This window comes from Paralichthys olivaceus, chromosome 2 (assembly GCF_024713975.1).
Source record: "Paralichthys olivaceus isolate ysfri-2021 chromosome 2, ASM2471397v2, whole genome shotgun sequence".
Taxonomy (NCBI): domain Eukaryota; kingdom Metazoa; phylum Chordata; class Actinopteri; order Pleuronectiformes; family Paralichthyidae; genus Paralichthys; species Paralichthys olivaceus.
In genome coordinates this window covers 9,304,693-9,326,141 of record NC_091094.1, presented here as the reverse complement: position 1 = coordinate 9,326,141, position 21,449 = coordinate 9,304,693, and the positions used below count along the sequence as shown (strand labels likewise).

The 21,449-nt window shown below is 40.7% G+C and overlaps 1 protein-coding gene and 1 long non-coding RNA gene across 7 annotated transcripts in view; one reads left to right on the top strand and one right to left on the bottom strand.

The window, feature by feature from the left end:
• LOC138412037 (uncharacterized) overlaps positions 1-21,449 on the top strand; it is an 81,788-nt gene that overhangs the window by 37,076 nt on the left and 23,263 nt on the right. The gene's annotated exons all lie outside the window — the stretch shown is intronic.
• ppp1r16b (protein phosphatase 1, regulatory subunit 16B) overlaps positions 3,293-21,449 on the bottom strand; it is a 68,014-nt gene continuing 49,857 nt past the window's right edge. For 4 of the 6 annotated variants that reach the window (XM_020096726.2, XM_020096727.2, XM_069534490.1 and 1 more), the window contains exons 4-11: positions 18,157-18,302; positions 16,064-16,167; positions 11,544-11,668; positions 7,885-8,010; positions 7,721-7,796; positions 7,284-7,413; positions 6,918-7,065; positions 3,293-6,663 (exon numbers count right to left, since the gene is read on the bottom strand). In XM_020096726.2, the coding sequence (XP_019952285.2) occupies positions 6,199-6,663; positions 6,918-7,065; positions 7,284-7,413; positions 7,721-7,796; positions 7,885-8,010; positions 11,544-11,668; positions 16,064-16,167; positions 18,157-18,302 (1,320 nt within the window). In that variant the 3' untranslated portion in view covers positions 3,293-6,198. The remainder of the gene's footprint in view (positions 6,664-6,917; positions 7,066-7,283; positions 7,414-7,720; positions 7,797-7,884; positions 8,011-11,543; positions 11,669-16,063; positions 16,168-18,156; positions 18,303-21,449) is intronic. The other 2 variants (XM_020096729.2, XM_069534498.1) reach the window with 1 other exon arrangement.

The window sequence follows — 21,449 nt, the reverse complement described above, 5'->3', positions numbered from 1 at the left end:
AGTCAGCCACTAATATGCCAAGTGAAGCACTGTGTGTAGTGAGCAGAGTTACTGCTCATCACTCAGCCTCCGTTCTTCCTCTGCTTCACAGCTGATTGAGAGTCGGTGTTTTATCATCTTTCCCATAAATTATTTTAACAGTGTTTTAACAGCCGATTACAGAGTGTTGCTTGTGATTGTGTTTTGGAAGTGAAGCAGAGGAAGGAGGACACACTCAGAACCCCACACTGACAGATGGTTATTTACAGTATCTAGGACAAGCTATACGTGGACATTAGCTGTTAAAGAGAGGAAGTGCTGCAGCTCTGTTGACGCACTGTGAAAACCAGTTGAGCAGGTTTATTTAAATAAAAATGACGGTTTGTGTTTCTCATTTAATTGAAGAACTTGAAAATCACATTGTTGTTGTTGAATTATAATAAATAAAATGCAGCCATAGCTCATGGCTGCTCATGTTAGTCACAGGTTTTACATGGAAGTGTTCATAATGAACTGGGAAATGTTACCTTGTCTTAGTTAGTTAACAGGGTTTGGAGATTTATGGTTACAAGTTATTACAGGTATTTGACTGGTTTGGAATGGCCATGTCTCAGGAGAATAACAGAACAGAACTATAAAGCACTTTGAGTGGCCATCAGGACTAGGAAATTGCTGTATACATTTAGGTATTTACCAAATTCCTCTGTGGTAATTGTTCAAAACCTCACTTCCTGCTCAATCCCAGGTAGCAGGACTTCTTCTCAACCTGTTAGCTCACAGCTGAACTTAGAGGCCTGGATCGGGCCCTGCTCAGCCTCTTCCTGTGTTGGCTTGTGATGCTGACTGAAATGCTGTTTACTTAAGGTGACTGTCCATCAGATGTATTATTTGAGTTAGTTCCTGATATTTGTTAAGTTGCTGCTGTTTCCTTGTTGCTGTTTTTTTAGACTATTGTTTACTGGTTATTGCTTCCATTTGTCTTTAAGCCATTTAAATCATCCATAATTGGAAAAAAAAAATATTCAGCTGCCAAAAATCAAATTTCACATTCATGCTAGATGAAAAGTTCAGGGAATTCCACCAGAATTCTTACAATATATTACGACATCTTGAGGAATATCTGTACAAAATTTGAGTAGAGATATTTCAACTGTGGTCGATTAGCTGATAACGCTGATATCACCATGTCTTGGTGATATTGATTGCAGGCTTAGAACAGAATGTCAGTAGTTGGTCTGATGTGCTGCCTCCTGTCTGAGAGTGACAGACTTCGATTCCTTGTTCGTTTCACTTTTATCCAGCTGTCGTACATTCACACATCGACTCATCCTACTTAGACTTTTTAAATTCAGGTCAAACAGGACACTGAAGTCCCGGTTAAGTCCAGCAGATCCTGGGAACTGGGCAGACGTCCATCAGTTTGTTCTTTTTGTGCAGCTCCTCTGTCCGTCTTCTGACAAACTGGCAGGATGGTCAATAGCCTCCTCCCAGCACAGGCCCGCTTTCAGGGCCCGCCATCCTCCCTTCATTTGCAAGCCTTCTTTCTTTCATGACTGAAAACCTCCCTTCTTCCATCGACTGGTCAGTGTCTCAGTGAGTCCTGGCATTGATTCATTTTCTCCCTCAGTGCCTTCCTTTACCATCCCTCCGTTTATGCATTCAGCGCAGTGGTCAGTGTGTGACTGCCTGCTCTTTCTGGCACCGATCCACTTCACCCTCCAGTGAAGAGGACTGAAGGACTGGGACTCGAGCCATCTGGCCCAGTTTTAGCGTAGCTCAGGCACAATGGCAAAGCCAGGCCACCAAGATGAGGTTAATGCAGTCTGGATCATGTGTTTTCAGCTCCGTTGTCCTCCTCTCTGTCTATATGTCTTAGACATACCGACTGTGTCCCGGCAGCTTCAGATGAAAGGCTGATTTCTCAAGAAGTTTGCTCAAGAAGCATCGAGGGCTGTGACCTAACACAGATGTTTGACCAATTAGTTCCTGTTTGTTCTGCTGATTTGCTTTTCAAATCACTGAGCAAACATATCCGTGAGCCGGAGCGATTTTATGAGAGTTTAATGCACTGTGAATAAGTTTCTCCACAGAAGACAGGCAGTTATTTCCATGCCTATAATTTACTGCTCTATAACTGGGAATTACATGTATATAGGTATGAATAAGCAACCATGTTAACCAATGGTATTTTGTATAAACACTCAGCAGAATCTGAGGGTGGAGAAAGTAAAGTACAAATTGCATGGAAAATCTTCCAGACATGGCACATTAGACACACCCAAAATAACCTTAAAATAAACTTAGAGAAACAAAAAACCCACCATTACTTCAGACTTCTGTCTATCCCAGCTGCTGCATGCCGCCTGTAGACATATTGACCTCTGCTGACCCCAGAACCAGCGAAGGGAGGAAGTTTAGAAAAAGAGAAAGAAAGAAAGGAAGCAGTTGACGCTGGGCCAAGGCCCTGACAGCTGTGTGGCGAAGGACGTTCCAGCCTCCGCCTGTCTCAGAACAGAGAGAAGATGTAGAAGGAGAGGTCAGAGCAAGCAGACGTCTCAGCGTGAGAGAAACTGTTAGTAACCTTCATACGACATGAAGCGCACATTATTCACCTGATGTCAGCAGTAAAGTGTCTGAAAACATTCGGTGCTTTGGAAAGACAGCAACAAAAAAATAGGAAAAGTTTCTTTAACAGTCAGGGATGATACGAAGAAATAAAGAGTGGAATCGTTAAATGCATAAAAGTAACAGCGTCATTTTATGTTGAATATTCCCACAAACACAGGCAAGAAAAAAGACTGAAGACTTGGTTCAGCAGTTGCTCTAGATTGCAGTTCTTGACAATCGGGCGCCTGTTTTTTTTCACACAAATTTTCTCAGCAGTTTCTCTCAACATTCATTTGATGCATCCACATTTTAGTTATTCATGTGTTGAGCCAAGATAAACGATGTAATCATGCAGTTCAAATATTAAGTATATGAATTTTGTTTCTGCACCAAATTACACACTTATATATATCAGTCCTCTAATATATATGATTTTCATCAAGTTTCATAAATCCTCTCTCTTAGAAAATGATGAGAATGTAAGAAACAAATACCCTTTCCCATAATGTTAAAAGACAGGATATTCTTTCTTGGCCTTTGTCCCATCCTTTCACCAAGTTTCCTGGAATTCCCCTCGGTAGTGTTTGTGTAAACCTGCTGATAAACAGACAAGTTGAAACAGAACCTCATAACCTCCTTGGTGGTAAACGTAAGATCCATTTGATTGCACAGCACAAAGAAGCTTTATAATTCAGAGGAGACCATGTAAAATTCTCAAAATATACAATTTATTCAAAATATGTTAATGCAACCATCAATATATTCCAGTAATTACAAAATCAGTAGTTCGTCTCTTCTTTCTAATCTTATCCTTTACAGACAGTGATACTCGCAGTCAAACACAAGCCTTGATCTATTTACCATTGGAACACAGGTTACGTTTTAAAAGGTGAAAGTCCCTCACTGGCTGAAACTGGTGTAGTTCAAAAAGTATATTTCAGTTTGATGGAATTTCACTCATCAGGAAGAAGATGTGAGCTTCAGCTGACTCACAACAAAATGATGTCACAGCCAACAAAGGAACCAAAGGGAGGGGAAAATAAAGTCTGACTTCATTTGTTCTTCCTCAAATTGAGTTCACTGCTTCCTGTGACAGTGCAAGATTACAGAATATTAATGCACAAAAACCTTTCACCTACCAGACACTGAATGACAAGGAGGAGACACTTGTACTGTATTGTGGGGACACGCTGAGTATTAGACTGCTGAATACTGAGAGGAGGGGTCTACATAGTTTCATAGTTTTCCTCTAGACAACCAAATGTCTGTTAACACTGTTCATCCATGTGGGTGAATTCTGTTCATGTAAACAGATAAGGGGGATATAAATACAAACTTATTTACAGACGTATTCCGTACAAATATTTGACACTGTACTGCTCATGAAGTTGTTTTAGGAATTCTGGGTGATCACATGTTTGAAGGGGTCGCTCATTTGAAACAACGACGACAGTCTTCCCCTCCTAAAGTTTTTTAAAATACCATGGAAGACTCTTTGGCACTGACAGGAAGATGAGACCAGCTTTTGTTAGAGGGAAGAAATAGTTCAACATTTAGGAGAAACTGCTTATTTGCTTTTTACGCTGATCAGGAGATCGGAAACATTTCTCATATTTCTGTGTTTGATACGCCGGTGGAGCCAGCATCCTGTTAGCTTAGTATAAAGAGTGGGAGTAGTTATCCTGGCTCTGTGGAATAAATTATACACAATTAACATGTGTATGTTGGAACATTATGTACATGGTCTTTGTGGATGTTTAGGTGTTTGTTGTGTTAAAAGTTCATTTAAAGCTCTTCTGTCATGGTTTGACTTTTTTTTTGGTGGCCTGCACAGTTCGTAATGTCTCCACATGTAGTTCTATCTCAACAACTATAAAACTACAAAATACCAATGTACAAATGATCACTGAACATTGTGTCTCGGCAGCAACCTCACCATATCTTCAATTATAGGAATCTTGAGTAATTCTGGGACTGTGATATTCCTTGTGTTGGTGGGTGGATTTTGTTTTGATTTAACAAAGCCAGGCTCCATGTTTCCCCCTGATTCCAGTCTTAATGCAGAGTTAACCAGCTGCTCGCTGCTGCTACATCTCTGGTGTAAAAACCACAGCCGTCAAATAAGTTGTTTTCCAAAAGGTGAAACTATTCTCAACCTTGTTTTTGGGCTTTAAATTGTAGATTTTCAGTTTGTGAAACCATGTTAAAGAACACCTGACATAACACATCGCTACGAACCAAATCCAAGAGTGGATTCATGTTTAAACAACTGAGTCCACGTGTATCCTCAGAACAACTCATACTATACTTACAGTAATTCATTACATAGCATTTACAGTTTGTGTTAATGAGACAAATACAGTGACTGAAAGACGATAAAGCCACACAATGGCCACCAGGAGAAAACAAACAAGAAAAGCAACAAATAACACTGTTATTTGTAGTGACACAATTATGAATCTATCCCGTCAGGATGGAGTTATTGTGTTTTTAATAACATACATGTAGCAGACAGTTCTCTTCACTTCATCTGTTTGAGTTTCCATGGCAGAAGGTGCTTCGCTGGACGACTCTCCAGCTCCTCTTACTCTACATCGCATTCACACTCTCCACACACCAGCCACATAATAAATACACTCACTTTTAGGAACCATTATGTCTTTTTTTTTTTACACTTTACATTAATTTCATAAATAAGGAAAATTACAGTCATTTTCAACCAGGTTTGTTTGCTTAAATAATCTGTAGGAGTGAGGATGAGCTGTCAGTTTAGAGGACGGTGAGGTGACGTGTAGTTGACAGAAAATAATGAACAGTTTCAAACGAGTGCAGAACGAGAATCTTTCCTGTTTTCTCTCGCTATACAAGAACACTTCCTGAATATTTTAACACTGTGGTATGGCATTCCTTCCCTTTTCTTAATGCAGGCAGCATTTCAACATGGGGGACAGTTCAGAGGAGGCGTCTCATCTCTTTTTGCTACGTTTAGTTCTGTCCATCCTCGTCATACGACACTTGGACAGCTCCAGGATGATAGTGACAAGAATGAGGCGTACAAGCAGAACAATGTGGTTTGATGAAGGAAATGTTGTTTAAATACGAGATAATCATCCATTTGTAGGCTACAAAAAAAATCTCTTCTTCGTCTCCATCTGTTAGGGCAGAGCATGCAGTACCTTGAGGTCGTCTCTGCTCTTCTGGTTTTAAAATTCATTGCCAGATGAAAAGCTTAAAAAAACTGTCCACACTTTGATTCTTAAGAGAAACAGCATCCTGCACTCTGTCTATCCAATGGTTGGTGGGCATGTCCTGTATGAAAAGGAATTTTAATCCAAGTGACGTCTGGAGGAAACGTATTTTCCTTTTCTCTGCTACACATGAAACATGCCTCCATTTGGGGGGAGGTTTCTCCAGTTGTTGCCGGAGTCACGTGACGGGGAGAAAACTTTTCTCTGACCTTCTTCAGGAGGCTCATGTTCTCTGGAAGAAGTTTCAAAGAAGTGGAGGAACAGGACGTTAAAAGACAGGAACACTTTCACTTTCTTCCCTCCTTCCTTCACCACATTCCTTACTTTCATCCTCTTGGTGCAAACACGTCACTTGGCCGCGGCGCTACGACACACAGCAGCACGTCCGCACCTTCGGCTGCTCTTCCTCCATTGGCTGTTTCAGTTTGAGGAGGGGCGGGTCACCGCTGGCCGGCGTGTAGTAAACAGCGCTGCCATTGGAGGAGACCAGTGGCATGCGGGGGTCCTCGGAGTTGTTTTTGGCATCGGAGAAGGAGTCTGTGGAGCCGTTACCTAGGTGACCGTTAAACAAGGGGTGATTCAACAGTTTGGCGGCCGCCCTCTGTTTCTTCAGCTCCGACAAGGTCTGAGCACGCTCTTTTGGCCAAGCGTCCTCCTGGGTGGACGGGGAAGTGGCGATCCCGCCGTTATCAGACAATGGCGGGTTGCCATTGGAGGGCGGCTGCGGCGGCACAGACGTTGTCGTGGAGATGAGGCCGTTCTGTTTGTCTTTGAGGATGGTGGGCAGCATGGGCTTGTCTGGCAGCTCCACAGCAACGACCGGTTTGACCTGCAGGGCATCAATAAGGATTACTTTAATTCCACTGTAAAGCTTCTCCTCTTTTAGAGAATTAAATACATGAAGGGAGAGGAGATCACATATCTCTGCTAAGCTGCCAAACCTGTCAGACTAAAAAAGAAGAGACGGAAAGCCAATTAATATGCTGCATTCCTTCCTTCAAATGGTTATTCAGTGAATCCCAGGAGTCACTCTGCGACAAGACATTTACTTTTTCAATTCAAAAAGAATATTTAAAAACGTACATGAACAACTTGGTTATTCTCCTGATCAGACTCCTTCTCCTTCTCGTGGTCCTCCTCCCTCCCTCCCCTCCACACGATGGCCTCGGTCTCGTACTCTTTACGACATAAATTGTGTCTGTCTGACAGGCTGGCTCGCCGAACCACTTTCCTGCAGACACGGGTAGAAATCACAGTCAGAAGAGAAGAAACATACCAGCAAATACAGAATGAATAATATTCTCTAAACTTAATTCAAATGTGATTATTCTCTTTTGAGTGTCTCCTTAAATCCTTTAATGTAGACCTTTAATCTCAAGGTTTAGATGAGGCTGATCCGTTTATCTATCATGTCTTTTTCAAAACACACCAGCAGGTGTCAGCACTTACCCACGGCTGCCTGCGCTGGACGTTCGCCTGCACAGTGAGGTCTTGTGTTTGAGCTGCGACTTCATGATAATGTCGTGTTTGTGTTTGAGATCCAACAGGATGGCTCGGAACTCCTCATCCTCACACAGGTCTTTAGGTGACATGGACAGAACAGCATCATTAGTATTATAACTGATGCCATTAGTGTCCAATGTTACAAACTTTCTAAATATAAGAGATTAATTCTGCTAAAAGTGTAAAACTGACATTGATGAAATTGATAATTCTTTGATTTAATCTTGTTTTCTCTTTAACAAGATCTAAATCAGCATCTAATGGGAAAACAACCCCTGATATTGACTAAACAAGTTGGAAGTGGTACCCCGCTAACATGAGACATTTGTTTTCATAACCCCCCACCAGGCGTGTTGAGAGAGAGTGATGAGGTGTAAATATACCGATGGGGGTCTCCTCTAGAAAGGTCTTGGCATTGAGACTGGCTCCGTGAGACACCAACAGCTCTGCCACATGCATCTAAAAGCACAGCAACAGAAGAGAATTACAACAACGGAGTGCGTGCATGTGCTTATCAGTTTCCTGTTTCCTGTTGTGTTTACCTTACCTGACCCCAGCACGCTGCAGCATGAAGAGGCTGCCATCCGTCAGAGTCCCTCAGGTCCATGCGAGCGCCCCCCTCCAGCAGCAGCTCTGCAGCCTGGACGTAGCCATTAGCTGCAGCAATGTGGAGCTACAAGAGCAGAGGAGCAGCAATGATCAGATTATTCTATTTGCTCTGTGCATAAAGTACAATGTGAGGTTTCAAACTTTGTCCCTTCAGTGAAAATCAAGAATGTTAATAGTTAGCATGTCCCCTTTGTGCCGTTTATAAGATTACATCCATATTTTGAGTGAAATAAGCAGTCAACACCAGGGCTGAGTATTTCCACCTCAACAGTCCAGTAAACAAATGTCTGTCTGTTGTTTATTCAGTGTGTAGATGTGAAATATTGAGCGATCCTGTAAGTCAGTGCCACTGTAAACAGAAGCTGTTTGGCCTCTTTCTGTTGTTTTACTGGTGAGAAGTTCTGAGCTGAGAGCCTGCCCTCAATTTGGCAAAGTCAAACTCGTTGCCATGGAAATACAGGACAAATTTTATTGAATGAAACCCAAAAGATCAAAAGATGCTACTTCACAGTCTGATTAATATTAGTTGCAAAGTTTATTTTGTTTTTCTGGAAATAAAACCTACTCTCAAATTGGCAGGAAATCAGAAAAAACATTTAAATTTCATGAAACCCCATGACCTGATTAACATAATCATGAAGTTGCATGAAATAAATTCCACATAGTTTCAGTTGAACATAAACATACAGTATATTGATGTTTTAAAACACATTTGTTTTTGATCGTATTTTCTTCAGGGTTTTTCTTTCCTGTGAATCGGTGACACCTCCAAACAGAGCAGGTGATCATTTCATCTGAGCCACTGATGAATCCAGATGATTTCTCACACAGAGTCAGTTACTGTGTCAGTAACCTGAGACCTCACTCAACCTCAGGCTGCTGAGGACAGATAACATCATGTTCTGGACACAAGTGGTCTGAAATAACAGAACGATTTCTGTTCCCGAAGAGGACTGAGTCTACTGAGACTGATCTTAATCTCTGAATGTGTCCATGGAGCATTATTCTGTATCATTATCATTTGTGGAACACATGAAAATGATACTGAGGAGACAGAAGAGCTCAGAATATTACTCCCAACTTTATTGATCTTGCAGAAATTAGGATGTACTGTATCCGATTGATTAAAATCACAGTCTTGTGCTCTGCAGGGGTTCAGACACATGCGCTCGATACGGAACTGCTTCATTTTGAACGACTCACTGAAATAAAAGCTTCTGCAGAAGAAAGTAGAGAGAAAGAGGTAGAGAGAAACCAAGAGAACACATTTGTTCATGGCAAAAAAAAAAACTGTGGCAAATAAACGCTAATAGATCAAATTTTTTACAAATACAATCTTCAGTATTTTCAGTAAAAGCTGTGTATTTTGTGAATGTCTACAATGTTTATAATCCACATTTCACATATTAACAGCAGCAGATTAACAAAGCAGAATGTGAAAGGCTGAATCCACAGCACATCAGTTATGTCACTGGCTTCCTGATCTCTGAGAAGCTGCCATGTTCAAGTGGATGTTTATCGGAACTGCTTCAATAAGAAAACATCTTAACGTTAGCTTAGGTCAGAGTTTCATCAGAGATGTCACAGATCGCCAAAGTCATTGTTGAGATATTTCTGTCTGAACCACTCGACCATATCTAGAGCCGTCCTACCATACTCTCAAACAGCAAAAATCACAACTCTCATAATGTCTGCAGCTCATAATAATAATTCAAATAATTCATCTTAACTGAAAAAAACTTTTAGAGAAGTGACGTCTGTGAGTGTGTGACACTTGGTGCAGCTTTGTTGGGCCTTGGCGGAGGTATGAGCTCTACTGAGGGCCATTCTGTTTTGTATTTGTCGTTTCTTCATTAGTTTACATCAGCTGCATCAAACTAAACTTTCCTTTCATGTGAATATTCTGTTTCTCCTCTCAGATTTTGAACGACGCGCGCAGATTAAACCGGTTGTTCCTGCACATCGAAATAAGGACACAACATGTCCGCCACTGGAAAACAAAAGATTAACCTTGCGTAACTTCCTACCAGTCGCTGGTCTCTTCCTCTGGGTCTGTGCCGGCGATTTTAATAAAGCATGCTCCAGTTTGCTTCATCATGCTCGAATGAAGATTAACAGGACGCAGAACGCAGGGGGACAAGCAGCTCAATCAGACAATCTGTGGTAAGACTTTAAAGATTAACAGGGTTATTTTCGGCTACTACCAAGTAATGTCCCCCGGCTATTTTCACCCGGTGATCTGTCACTGTGTTTCCGTTAGCGACGCTAAGTCCCTGATACATATTATAGGTTTCATTAAGGCGTCTGATACGCTCCGCTCAGGAAATTATATGCTACGATTTCACCACATCACGAGTCTGTCGTCCTAAACAAAACCCATTTAGTGATCGCTTTATTAGACCAGCCTCCCTTATAATAGACACCTGACTTGTTTCCACGTAGAGAAATGTGCCTGTGAGTCAGTCAGTCATCTTCTCTTCTCAGGCATTTGAGACAGCCTTTAAAAATGAAATCACAATTTGAAAAAGAAAAGGACGCGTTCGATTTGTTCATATTTAATGACTTTACTTGACAATTAATCATGTACTTAATTCACCTCTAAACCCACAGTAACTGTTTATTCGTCTTCTCAATGCTTTTCTGCCTGGAATGCTAATACATCATCTTCACTGTATTTTTATATTTACTTCTTAATTCCTAAAATGGCCGTGTTTTATCTTTCATTTCAGATTGAATCATTTCTTATTAGTGCGCTTTTAATTTGTGCTCGTTTCTTCGGCTCCTGAGGGGATTGTGTTTCACTTCAAACAGCTGCGATCGTCTCACTCACTCCACTGATATGAACTTGAAGTCATATCCTAGTTCTTGCATCAGTTTATACATTTCATGGTGAAATTGAGCTTTAATGATTCCTGCTTTATTGTTGTAAATATTTATTATTACAGGTTTACTCAGAATGCATTTGTAAATAACAACTGTTTCTTGTGTTATTCAGAGCTTATGACCAGATCAGTTTTATATCTGCGGAGTATTTTAAAGTCAAACAGTTGATTTGACTTTAAGAAGATTATAATGACTTTCTAAACGCCTGATTAACTTTAAAGGTTTAATAGCCTGATGAGTCAGTGTTGCAGAGCACATAATTTAAATGGTGAATCCATGATAAAGATGCTCCTCTGAATATTTACAGAGCATTTATTTTTCTCCTCTCAGTGCAGAACTGTGACCATCTGTGAAAATCGGCGTGTCTCTGCAGCACTTTCCCAGAAACCACCCCTGTAACAGCCCACTTTCTTTCAGAGGCGTAATCTTCTGTTTTGGAGGAAACTCTGACAGAGTCGGGGCCATTTCTCTGAGCCATTTGAGCATCTGACAAGCAGCTCTGATGGAGGACCCTGTCTGATGTCTGGCTTTAAATGGCACAGTCTAACCACTGTTGCTGACCAGGTCCCTCTGTGAACCTGCTACCTTTTGAAAACTTTCATTTTTTCTCAAGTGCACAAGCAGCAGCAGTGTTGTTCAGAAACCAGGACATTTTTAACCACAATCTCAACAGAGCAGCCCAAAACTCTGAGTGGGTTTGACAGAGTGTCTTACCAGTGTGGCTCCCTGAGAGTCCTGCTGGTTGACCTCCTCTCCCACTCTCACCAGCTCCTGAATGTCTCCCAGCATCCTCCTCTCAGTTGACGCCCGTGTCTCGTTGATCATCTCCTGGGTGATGCCTGTCACCAAGAATAAGAGTGTTACTGCTGACGGGGGGCAGTTAATGATCTGAGGTACGTGGAGGGTTGAGCACTTAAGACATATATAAGCTTCATTTTCTGGATTTTAAGATACACTGGAAGTTTTCATGCTTGAAAGGTTTTGAAAGCATTCTGAATAAAGTGGTGAGAAGAAACCGACATTTATTTGCATGGTGATGCATATTGATATCGAAGTTTGCATGTTGTCCCCGTGTCTGTGTGTGTTTCCTCTGGGACCTCCAGCTTCCTCCCACAGTCCAAACACATGCAGAGTGGTGATAGGTGAATCAGAGACTCTACATTGTCGGTTGGTGTGAATGGTTGTTTGTGTTTGTGATAAATTGGCAACATGTCGAATGCTGAGATTGGTTCCAACCCCACCTGTAACTAAGGAAAAGCAGTGTAGATAATGGATGGATACTGGATGGGCTATTTTGTCTTAGTTGCAACATGTGGGCCTCTTCCATCTTCTGGCAAACCTTTATGGTGTTAAATCTCAGGTGATTCTGTCTCAACTGCTATAAAAATGTCTCCTGTAATCCATCGCTCTGCTGCCAGGTCGGACTCGGTGCGGTGATTAACACACTACGGTGAAAACCTCCCATGGCTCAGCAGTAATGTACAGAACAGTTTAGCAAATGTAAAGAAACGTCAGATTAACGATAATGAAAAGAGCCTGTCAGTCAGAACTGTGACTCTTTCAGTTTGTGTGAATAAAGATGAGTTGTTGGAAGAAGGAATTAGATCTATGAGTTTTATGACTGCAGTAAATTAGTTTTAGTTTTCCTGGGTGTAAATAAAATGATTTTGTTAAAAAATCGAAACAAACCATTTTGCTTTATTCCTCAACTGGAAAAGGTTAATGGTCCTTCGAATTAGAGCGGCTGGAAGTAGAGCAGGAGAAAACATCCCTCATAGTTTCCTGCATCTCTGCAAATGTCTTGTTCTGCCTCATTAACTGTCCAAACACTTACAGCTATGAAATTTAACATAAGCAGATAAAAGACTGGACAGAATCTTTCAGCTGAGCTTCATTGTGCAAGTGGTTTAAGAACAATTGGTCACACAAGATCTGTGCACAGATAAATGAGTTCATGTGACTGTGTTGATTTGTTATTCAAAAATTGATCTGAGTGATCTGAAGGAGCAAAGCAGATTTCTCTTGGAAAAGGAAATCAGAAAGTATTTTTACAGTTTTGCAAATTACCTAAAAAAATTGATTATTAAAATTGTTGTTTTTCTACTAATCAATAAGTCATTTCAGCTCTGAATCGCACCCTCCCCACCATTATTGTTTGAATACAATATCCATCCAACCATTAAACACTGGACCATTACAGGCCCAACACATTCACTTCTCCAGTTAACCTCCAATCTGTCTGTGGGAGGAGGCCAGAGCAGCCGGAGCAAACTTCTGCAAACACAGGGAGGCATACAAACTCCACACAGAGGGACCCTGACTCAAACCACTCCTCCACCGTGCCACTCTTGAATACAACACAGAGAATATGTGCAGCCAGTGGATCTGACTCTTGTACTTTCTCAACTTTCTTTTCACCAGTTCAATTCCAGGTGGATGATTTCCCCTCATCACTGCAGCTAATCACAAATGAACTGGGCTCTACAGGGCAGGATCAAGGAAGAGTCAGATCAGTCGATACCGAGAGAGAACAAGAGAGAGAGAGAGACCATGTGCTCAACCCTGGTGTCTCTGTGGAGAGAACTCTTATCCAGCAGTACAGAGCTGGGAACATTACGGGAGCAATTAGCATCGCTGCTCTCTCTTTGATCAGCTTAATAATCATTCTTCTCACCTACTGTAGCGCTATCTGCATTTTGCGGCTCCAGAGATTCTATTGTAAACCGAGAACCTCATTTTCCAGCGTCTGCCCCCTACTTCTCTCTCTCTCTTTCTCTTTCTTTCTTTCTTTCTTTCTTTCTGTGTGTAGGTTTCCAATATTGTCTCTTATCCAAGATGCCATTGTTTTTAATGTGTCCTATTTACACAGTGGAAATTAAAATCATTAACCCTGTACTTGTACACTGCGTTTCACAACAGGGACTTCCTGCTCCTCAGTTGTCCACAACTGAGCACTCGTCACTCTCCAGCGCCACATTGCTTCACTCACGTCTCCCTGCTGTTTATCATAAAGCAACTCGCACTGTGGGATTTTTTTACAGTTTAACCACAAACTGTATTATGAATAACTATAAAGAAAAAGAAAACATAAATACAACCAAACATATAGAGCTTGATTTAAGAAAATAAACATAAATCTCTATGTCAACATTATTGCACCTTTTTTCTGCATTGTTTATTCTGTAAAAATTAAGGTTTTCCCTTTGGCTACTATATATATATATTTATATACACGTATAATAAACAGCGATACTGATCTCATCTGTGAAAGGCTCATTTCAGCCATTTTTTAATTAACCTACAGATAAATGGCTCTATTGAATATGGTTGTTTTGCTGGAGTCAGTGTTAACCCACTGTAGAGCAAAGAATAGTAGATTTTCCACTGTAGCTTTTCATGCACTGTGCTGTCAATCTTTTCATCCGACTCTGAGCCAGAAAGTGTCATGTTCCAAATTGCTGAACTGTTTCTTTTAAACCCTCCATAATTTAGCAGCCAATCTTGGCATTCATACTGTAATGCTTCTCTAAACACAAAACTTCTGCTACTACAGATTTTGCTGCCTTGTTGCCAACTGAGTGTGCACACACGCACCGACCCACGCGCCTGTATACCTGCTGATTGATTAGAAAACAAAAAACCAACAAGAGCTTATGTTAAAAAGTCTGAATCTAAAAAAAGCCGTCTTCCACCACGACTGTTAATCTCAGTGTTTCGATTCTATCACAAACACGTTTGAGCCAGCGTGAGTTTCCGCTCCCTCACTGAGCTGACGTGTATTTATGTGCATGTCAGCGCTGATCTCCTTGAACTGTCTCTCAGTCATATCACGCAGACAAACTGTGCCGACTGCAGCTGTTTACAGTGACACAGCAGCAGAATATACAGTAGAGCAATTTGCATCTCATCAGGGGAGACAGCGCTTTGTATATCTCAGGTTTCAATCCTGTAACTGTGCAAGACACTGAGGTCACAACCCTGCTGACATCTTCCTCAGCAGTCAGTTCCTAGAAGATACAAAAAAGAAGCTGTACATTGTATATGACAAAGAAGAAGTGTTTGTGGGGCCAAAGATAATTGTGTGATAATAACCTTCAGCTAGACTCTTCCACTAAACAGCAATTATCAAATGATGTCCAATTATAACAGGGCACAGCATGTCCATCGAGCTTTGATTTCTCAGACAAGTGATGTTCTTACACTGTAAAACCGATAACACCAAAATAAAAGGAACTGGATTAAACTGTGTGTTTATCTGATCGTAGCAGAGAAAAAACACTTCAATAGTCCTAACAGCTAAAGTCCGTAACCACAAAGATGACATTTGTACGACCCATATCTGTAAACGTCCTTCCAATGAGCCAATCGTCTGCTCCAGCTCAACAGGAACATAACAGGCCAATCATGTTGCTGCATTTGTGCACAGTTGAGATTCGTAACAGTTTTAACAGATCAGACATCAGCTGTACGTTCACAGTCAGAAAACACTTTATGTTTGATCAGTTGGATACAGAGGCTTGAATCCTCCAGCAGAGGTTGAAGGTTCCCGGCCAAAAAATAATAAAAGAAAAGAAAAGAAATGCAAGTAAGTGCCCGTATGTTTTTTCTTGGTAACATGAATTAGGATGGTTAGCAGTTTCTACAGTGCTGTGTTGGCCGACACTGGTCTGAGCTGTTGAAGTAAGAAACCCCATTAGGGCTGCAAGATACTGTATGTTGATATATATCAACATGATCAAACGTTGTTGGAACGCAAATAATATATTACATTTTTTTTCTGTGTCTGCACACAACACTTACTGTCGGGGTCTATGTTAGCAGTGAAACCAAAGCAGAAAGACTTTAACATCCTATACTTTGGCATTTGTTCATTTTATCATAAGTCATATCATCTTCGCAGCGTCCTGGTCTTATTAATCCTGAAATAACCAGGAGCGTTGCCAATATGGCTGCACAATGATGACACTTGTCTGTATGGACTTTGATTGTGGCTTTGTCCATATCATACTCACAATACTGGGACTAATTAGCTCTACACTCCAGTACAGAAAAACCCACACATATCTGGCATTATATTGAAGACGCTAGATACAGCAGATTGTTCCAACGGCATTATTACTGTCATGGGGAAGAAGTGTTCTTTTATTCTGTCTGATCTGCAGACTAATCAGTTCCCAAAAGATCCTGCCAACTGTGTGTGTAGTTCTGCGTCTCTTCAAACGTTCAAACTCTACCTCTGTTGGCCATAGACGTCTCGATGATGTCCAGAGTTGGGTCGTCTTCACACAGATCGTACGGCATGTTCCCATCAGAGTTGACCGCCAGCAGATCTGCACCGCTGTGGAAAACAAGCAGTTAAATGGTTAATAATAATAATTGTTCAGTATCCATGAGTACAAGAGGTTGTTTCATATGTGACACTGAACACACAATCATCTGGGATCCAAATAACTGACGGGCTAAATCGAATTTTGTGAGGTTTTCAGATATTTTTTCAAAGGTCTGTTTTTATCAGCAGTGTGTTCATCCATCATAGTAAAACAGACGGGCTGTGTTTTATATTCTCATCAGTCCTGACAGCCAAAAAGTGCTGAAAACAGCTGATATATATCTCAGAGTCTTGGAGAGGAACGACAAAATAAATCTGAGTGTGCACTTACTGATGATGCTTATTAAATTCTCCAAGTCCAGAACAAGTTGATCTGCATCATTCAGCTGTTTTTTAATCTTTCATCGCTTCATAATAATAAAGTCCAAGTGATATGATGAGTGGTTCAACAACTTCTGCGTGTCAACAGATGGCAGCAGTGTGTCTGTGTGTTTGTGTCTGTGTTTGTGTGTGTGTGTTTCCAGTTCCTCCACATAGACTCTGATTCAGCTCTGCATGTCCACAGGCAGCAGATACAATAAGAGTTGCAGCATCTTAATTTGTGTACGTGCCTCTGTGTGTGTCTTACCATTACAACAGATTAAATACAAACCTTAACATTGCGTGAGATCACATCTGTACTGATTCCATATGTGCAGGTGGGTCTTATATAAGGAGGACACCAGTTCTGGAAAACCTCAGTCAGTGTTATTGAATCTTGAATTACATTTGCATAGCAGGGACGACTAATAACAACCATTTGTAAATCATGACGTCCCCTGTGGCCGAGAGATAATTCAATATAATTGTTCATCAACTTTTCCTGGAATCACATCACGATGACATGATCCTCTCATGTTATCGTTTTCCACAACTCTGCAGTTTAAATTAATGATCCTGAGCAAAGTGAGTGACTGACGCACATACTGTTCATTGATATTGGATAAATATGCCTTAATATTCTTATGACCACATCTTCCAGCCTTGATATAAACTTTCACATAGGTGGAAAAAAAGGAAGAATGATGCCAGTTCTCTGCTTTAATAAAAAACAAACAAAATCTTTATCCTACTGATTTTAAATTACTACTGCTATTAATGTGGGCACTTCCTTTACTGACTGCATCATCGGCTGTTTTGGTGTCAGAATAACCTTCCAGCTCCTGCAGCTCAATGATGAGGAATTTATGTTTTCACCCCTGTGCGTTCTTGTTGGTCTGATCGTTTGTTAGCATGATGACACATAAGCAACTTAATCGCTTTTGTACAAAACTTGGTGGAAGGACACGGTATGAGTCAGGGAAGAACCCTTCACTTTTTGGTGTGGGTCCAGGATTTTTCTTTTCACTTTCTATATCATTGCAAGATAGGACATTTTCAACATTTAGGTCGATTTCTCAGGACGTATTTCATGGATCTTGATGAAAAAAAAAAAGTTGGACACCTTTATGGAACTAATATCTATGAGTGGGTGAAATTTAGTGCAGCTTGATTGATTTAAGGGGACTGTTGGGCCTTGGCGGAGATATGTGCTCTACTGAATGCCACTCTAGTTCTAGCTCGGTGTGTGTGTGTGTGTGTGTGTGTGTGTGTGTGTGTGTGTGTGTGTGTGTGTGTGTTGTGTACAGCATTTTCTGTTTTCTAACTCCTTTAACCTTTGATTGATTGACACAAGTCTTGCTGATCTTTACTTGCAAACCTTTCCCAAATGATTGATGGGTAAAATAATCAATCAATGACCTGCTGAACTGAATTAGATGGATCCTGGTGTATGTGATTGTGTTATTAATTTAGTTATTCATTAAAAATGTGGCCTTTGCTGAAAGACGTAGCACCACTGCTCTTGCTCCCTGAGGCCTAATAAGCCAGATATTACATTTCATTAAAAAAAGAAGCCCTCATGATGTAGGATGGAGTTGTTGGAGCGGTGGGGTGAGGTAGTGCGTCTGCATGACTCACTGTGCAACGAGAATCCTGACCAGTCCTGCGTGGCCACAGGTGGCAGCAGCGTGCAGAGGTGTCCACAGCTCGTTGTCCTGAGCGTTGACGCTGGCTCCTCGGTCCAGCAGGATCTTCACCATCTCCTCATAGTTGTCTATACAACACTGTGAAGAGACAGAGGACACGGCAGGACACGGAAATTAGTTTATTTTTGATAATGTGATAATGTTCCCACTCAAGCAGATTATCACACAACCTAAAACTTTGTTCCTGCCACCTGCAGTTGAGGAGCATTTTCCCAGAAGTTGACAGAATTGGTTTCTTGGGTTTGTGATATCACAGAGCTTTGCTGTTTGAATCCTTTTTTTTTTTTTCCAGACAGGCATTTGTTTACTGAAGTGTGAGGGCACGATCACATGAATATATCAGAGGCCAACCTTCGACTCTCGCTCACTTCCAATCTGTGAGAGTAAAAAATGGAATAAAACATTTGCTTCCTGTGCCGCAGCAAATTCAACTTCGATCAACTTTGACCAGTGACATTCACCATTATTTGCTAATGTGTCACCGTGCTTTTAATATGGAAACACTCAACCGTGGAGCTGAATGCTTATTTCACTCAAAATATGTAATTTATCATATAAAAGTCACATTTGCATTTTCACAACCTTAGACACAAACAAAAATAGAGTGAAGAAATGGATGAAATATGTGTGTGTGTGTGTGTGTGTGTGTGTGTGTGTACAGCTATCTTTGTGAGGACCAGTTTTAGCCTTTAACCTACGGAGTAAGGACATTTTGGCCAGTCCTCACTTTGTGACCCCCCCTTTAATGGACTGTTTGGGGGTCAAGACTTGTTTATAGTGTTAGGGTTAGAATTAGGTTTAGGTCAGGTCAGGTTAAGGTTTAGGGTTAAGGTTACGCATTTAGTTTGGAGGGTTAGGGTAAGGGGCTGGGGAATGCATCATACGAATGAGTGCCCTCACTAGCTATACAAACGTGTGTGCGTGCGTGCTGTTTTTAACTTCATCTCTGGTGGCAAACAGATCCACACTTTCCTCTTGTTTGAAGGAAAATGAAATGTCGTCTGAAAAAGAGCTTTTAGTCTGATGTAGCATATAATTCATACAGTAAGTAATCAGCTGCTCTGCACTGATGCCACACCTCAGCACCTTAATCATTGCAAGAAAAGACTGAGAAGAGATTCATTTGTCACAGACAGCACAGATGAACAAGACGTCCATAAAACGTATCTTTCACAGCATATTGCAAGGAGCAAAGCTTGGAACACATTAGGCCAATTTGGACACAGTCAGTGTGACATCTCAGGGATTGTGTGGGTTGTTCCCTGGATCCAGGACAAAACTCACACCCATCCACAGAGACAGAGAAACAAAGACACAGAGGGACAGAAAGTATTTTCCTCGTTAAACTGGGTGTGATTACAGGGTGGGTAGGAAGTGGAATTTTCCATAAAAAACCAACCTCCAATCAAACTGCTGTCAGCGGCAGCAGCAGTTTTCTCCATCAGAGCTAATTGGTGCGAGTGTGGCAGCACCACAAGACTAAACAAAGACAAACGACAGAATAGACAAGAGATAAAAACAACATGGAGGGAGGAAGAGAGACTGAAAGACGCGTGTGGGGATAAAGAATGAAATTACGTAGTCACAGTAGGAGGGTCAGACACAATCAGGAAACTGAAAGTGTGAGAGGGGCAGCTCAGCACAACACTGGGTTATTATTTATGCTGGTAAAAGTTCTTGATTATTCGGCCTCATGTTATCAAACCTCCCTTCACAGCAGTTAATAGTATAGAGCAAGGGTTGACGTCATAGAAATGTGTTTCTTCCCCAAAGAAAATATTAAATTTGAGAGAAGTCTCACTCTCTGATGTCTGTCATTATGATCAAAAAGTAGAAACTGAAATCCAAAATAGATAAATAGTGAGGAAAGCATCCAGTATACATTCAATTGTTTTATACCGTTTATCATGTTAATGTTTCTTGGAAGCAACAGTGTATCCCAGCATGCATTGTGATGGAGGCAAGGACCCTGGACAGGTAACTAACTAGTTTATAACTGGGTGAACATACAAGTCTGTACTCGCTTCCAATTTTTCCATCCAGTGGAAAATTAAATCCTCTGCAGAATACTTTTGCGACTAAAAATCATTCAAATGATTCTGATGGAAAACGTTCTTCTAAAGTTCTTCTTAGCAGCATTGTCGGACTATAGCTCATCACTCTCACTTCAGTTTGCTCACGTATGCAAAGATGATGCAAACCTAAAAACTGTTCTTTTAAGTACTTTAACATGAACTGTTTAGTACATGAACTAGACCTAAAACTCAAACACTGAATTATCTATTTAATAGTCTCTTTAAATTACTATTTTTCAACCTAAAATTCCAGATATTTTTTCTCAAATTTGAGGATTTTCAAAATAAATGTCTTTGAGGTTTTGGTTGTGAAAGTAATGACATTGAATGACATTACAATCATGATAACATAGTTAAAAGGTTCCTTCAAAACACAGTTTTCCTCTTATTGATCAATTATTATGTGATCATTTCAAAGGGCCATTAATTAACCTCTGTCGCCTTATGTTAAGTCTGAAAGTGAAAGGTTCACCATGTAAATCACATAAACCTCGAGGAGCTGAGGTGCAGGGAGAAGAGACACCTTCACTTTTATACTTTTATGGATTTACATAGAGGATGAGCTGAAGTGTAATCTCTAGAGACACACACACACACACACACACACACAGGAACAAACCAACATAAGAACATAAACCAACAGGATAGAAATGTAAGAAAATAAAATAGAGGACAGACGAAAGTCATTTTGAGAAGTGAAAACAATAACAGCAGAGTCGTCTTTAATGTCCAGGTTATATATTTATAGGAGCTGCCTATGCTAATGTGCTAACAGTAACAGATCAAAGTAGGGAAAGGTATGTGTAGAAATGAACTACTACCTATTTTCAACACAATAAAACACAATCAAGGCATATTAAATATTGAATAAAATAGTTAAATGTTGCTTTTCCGAAAGTAAATATTTTTTAGAAACGAGTATCAGTGTCAAGTGTAATCCGGGAGACAGGTACAGTGACTGTGAGAGGACTTTGTTGGAGAGACATCACTTGGGTGGAGAAAATTTGCGCATTCTCTGGAGTTTTGTAGCTTTGTCAGCTGAGGCATCTCAAATAAGGCAGCTCGGACGTGTGTGTGTGTACGTATATTAACATACAACACAATAGAGGAAATTAAATTACTGCAGAGATACAGAGGATAGAAGACAGAA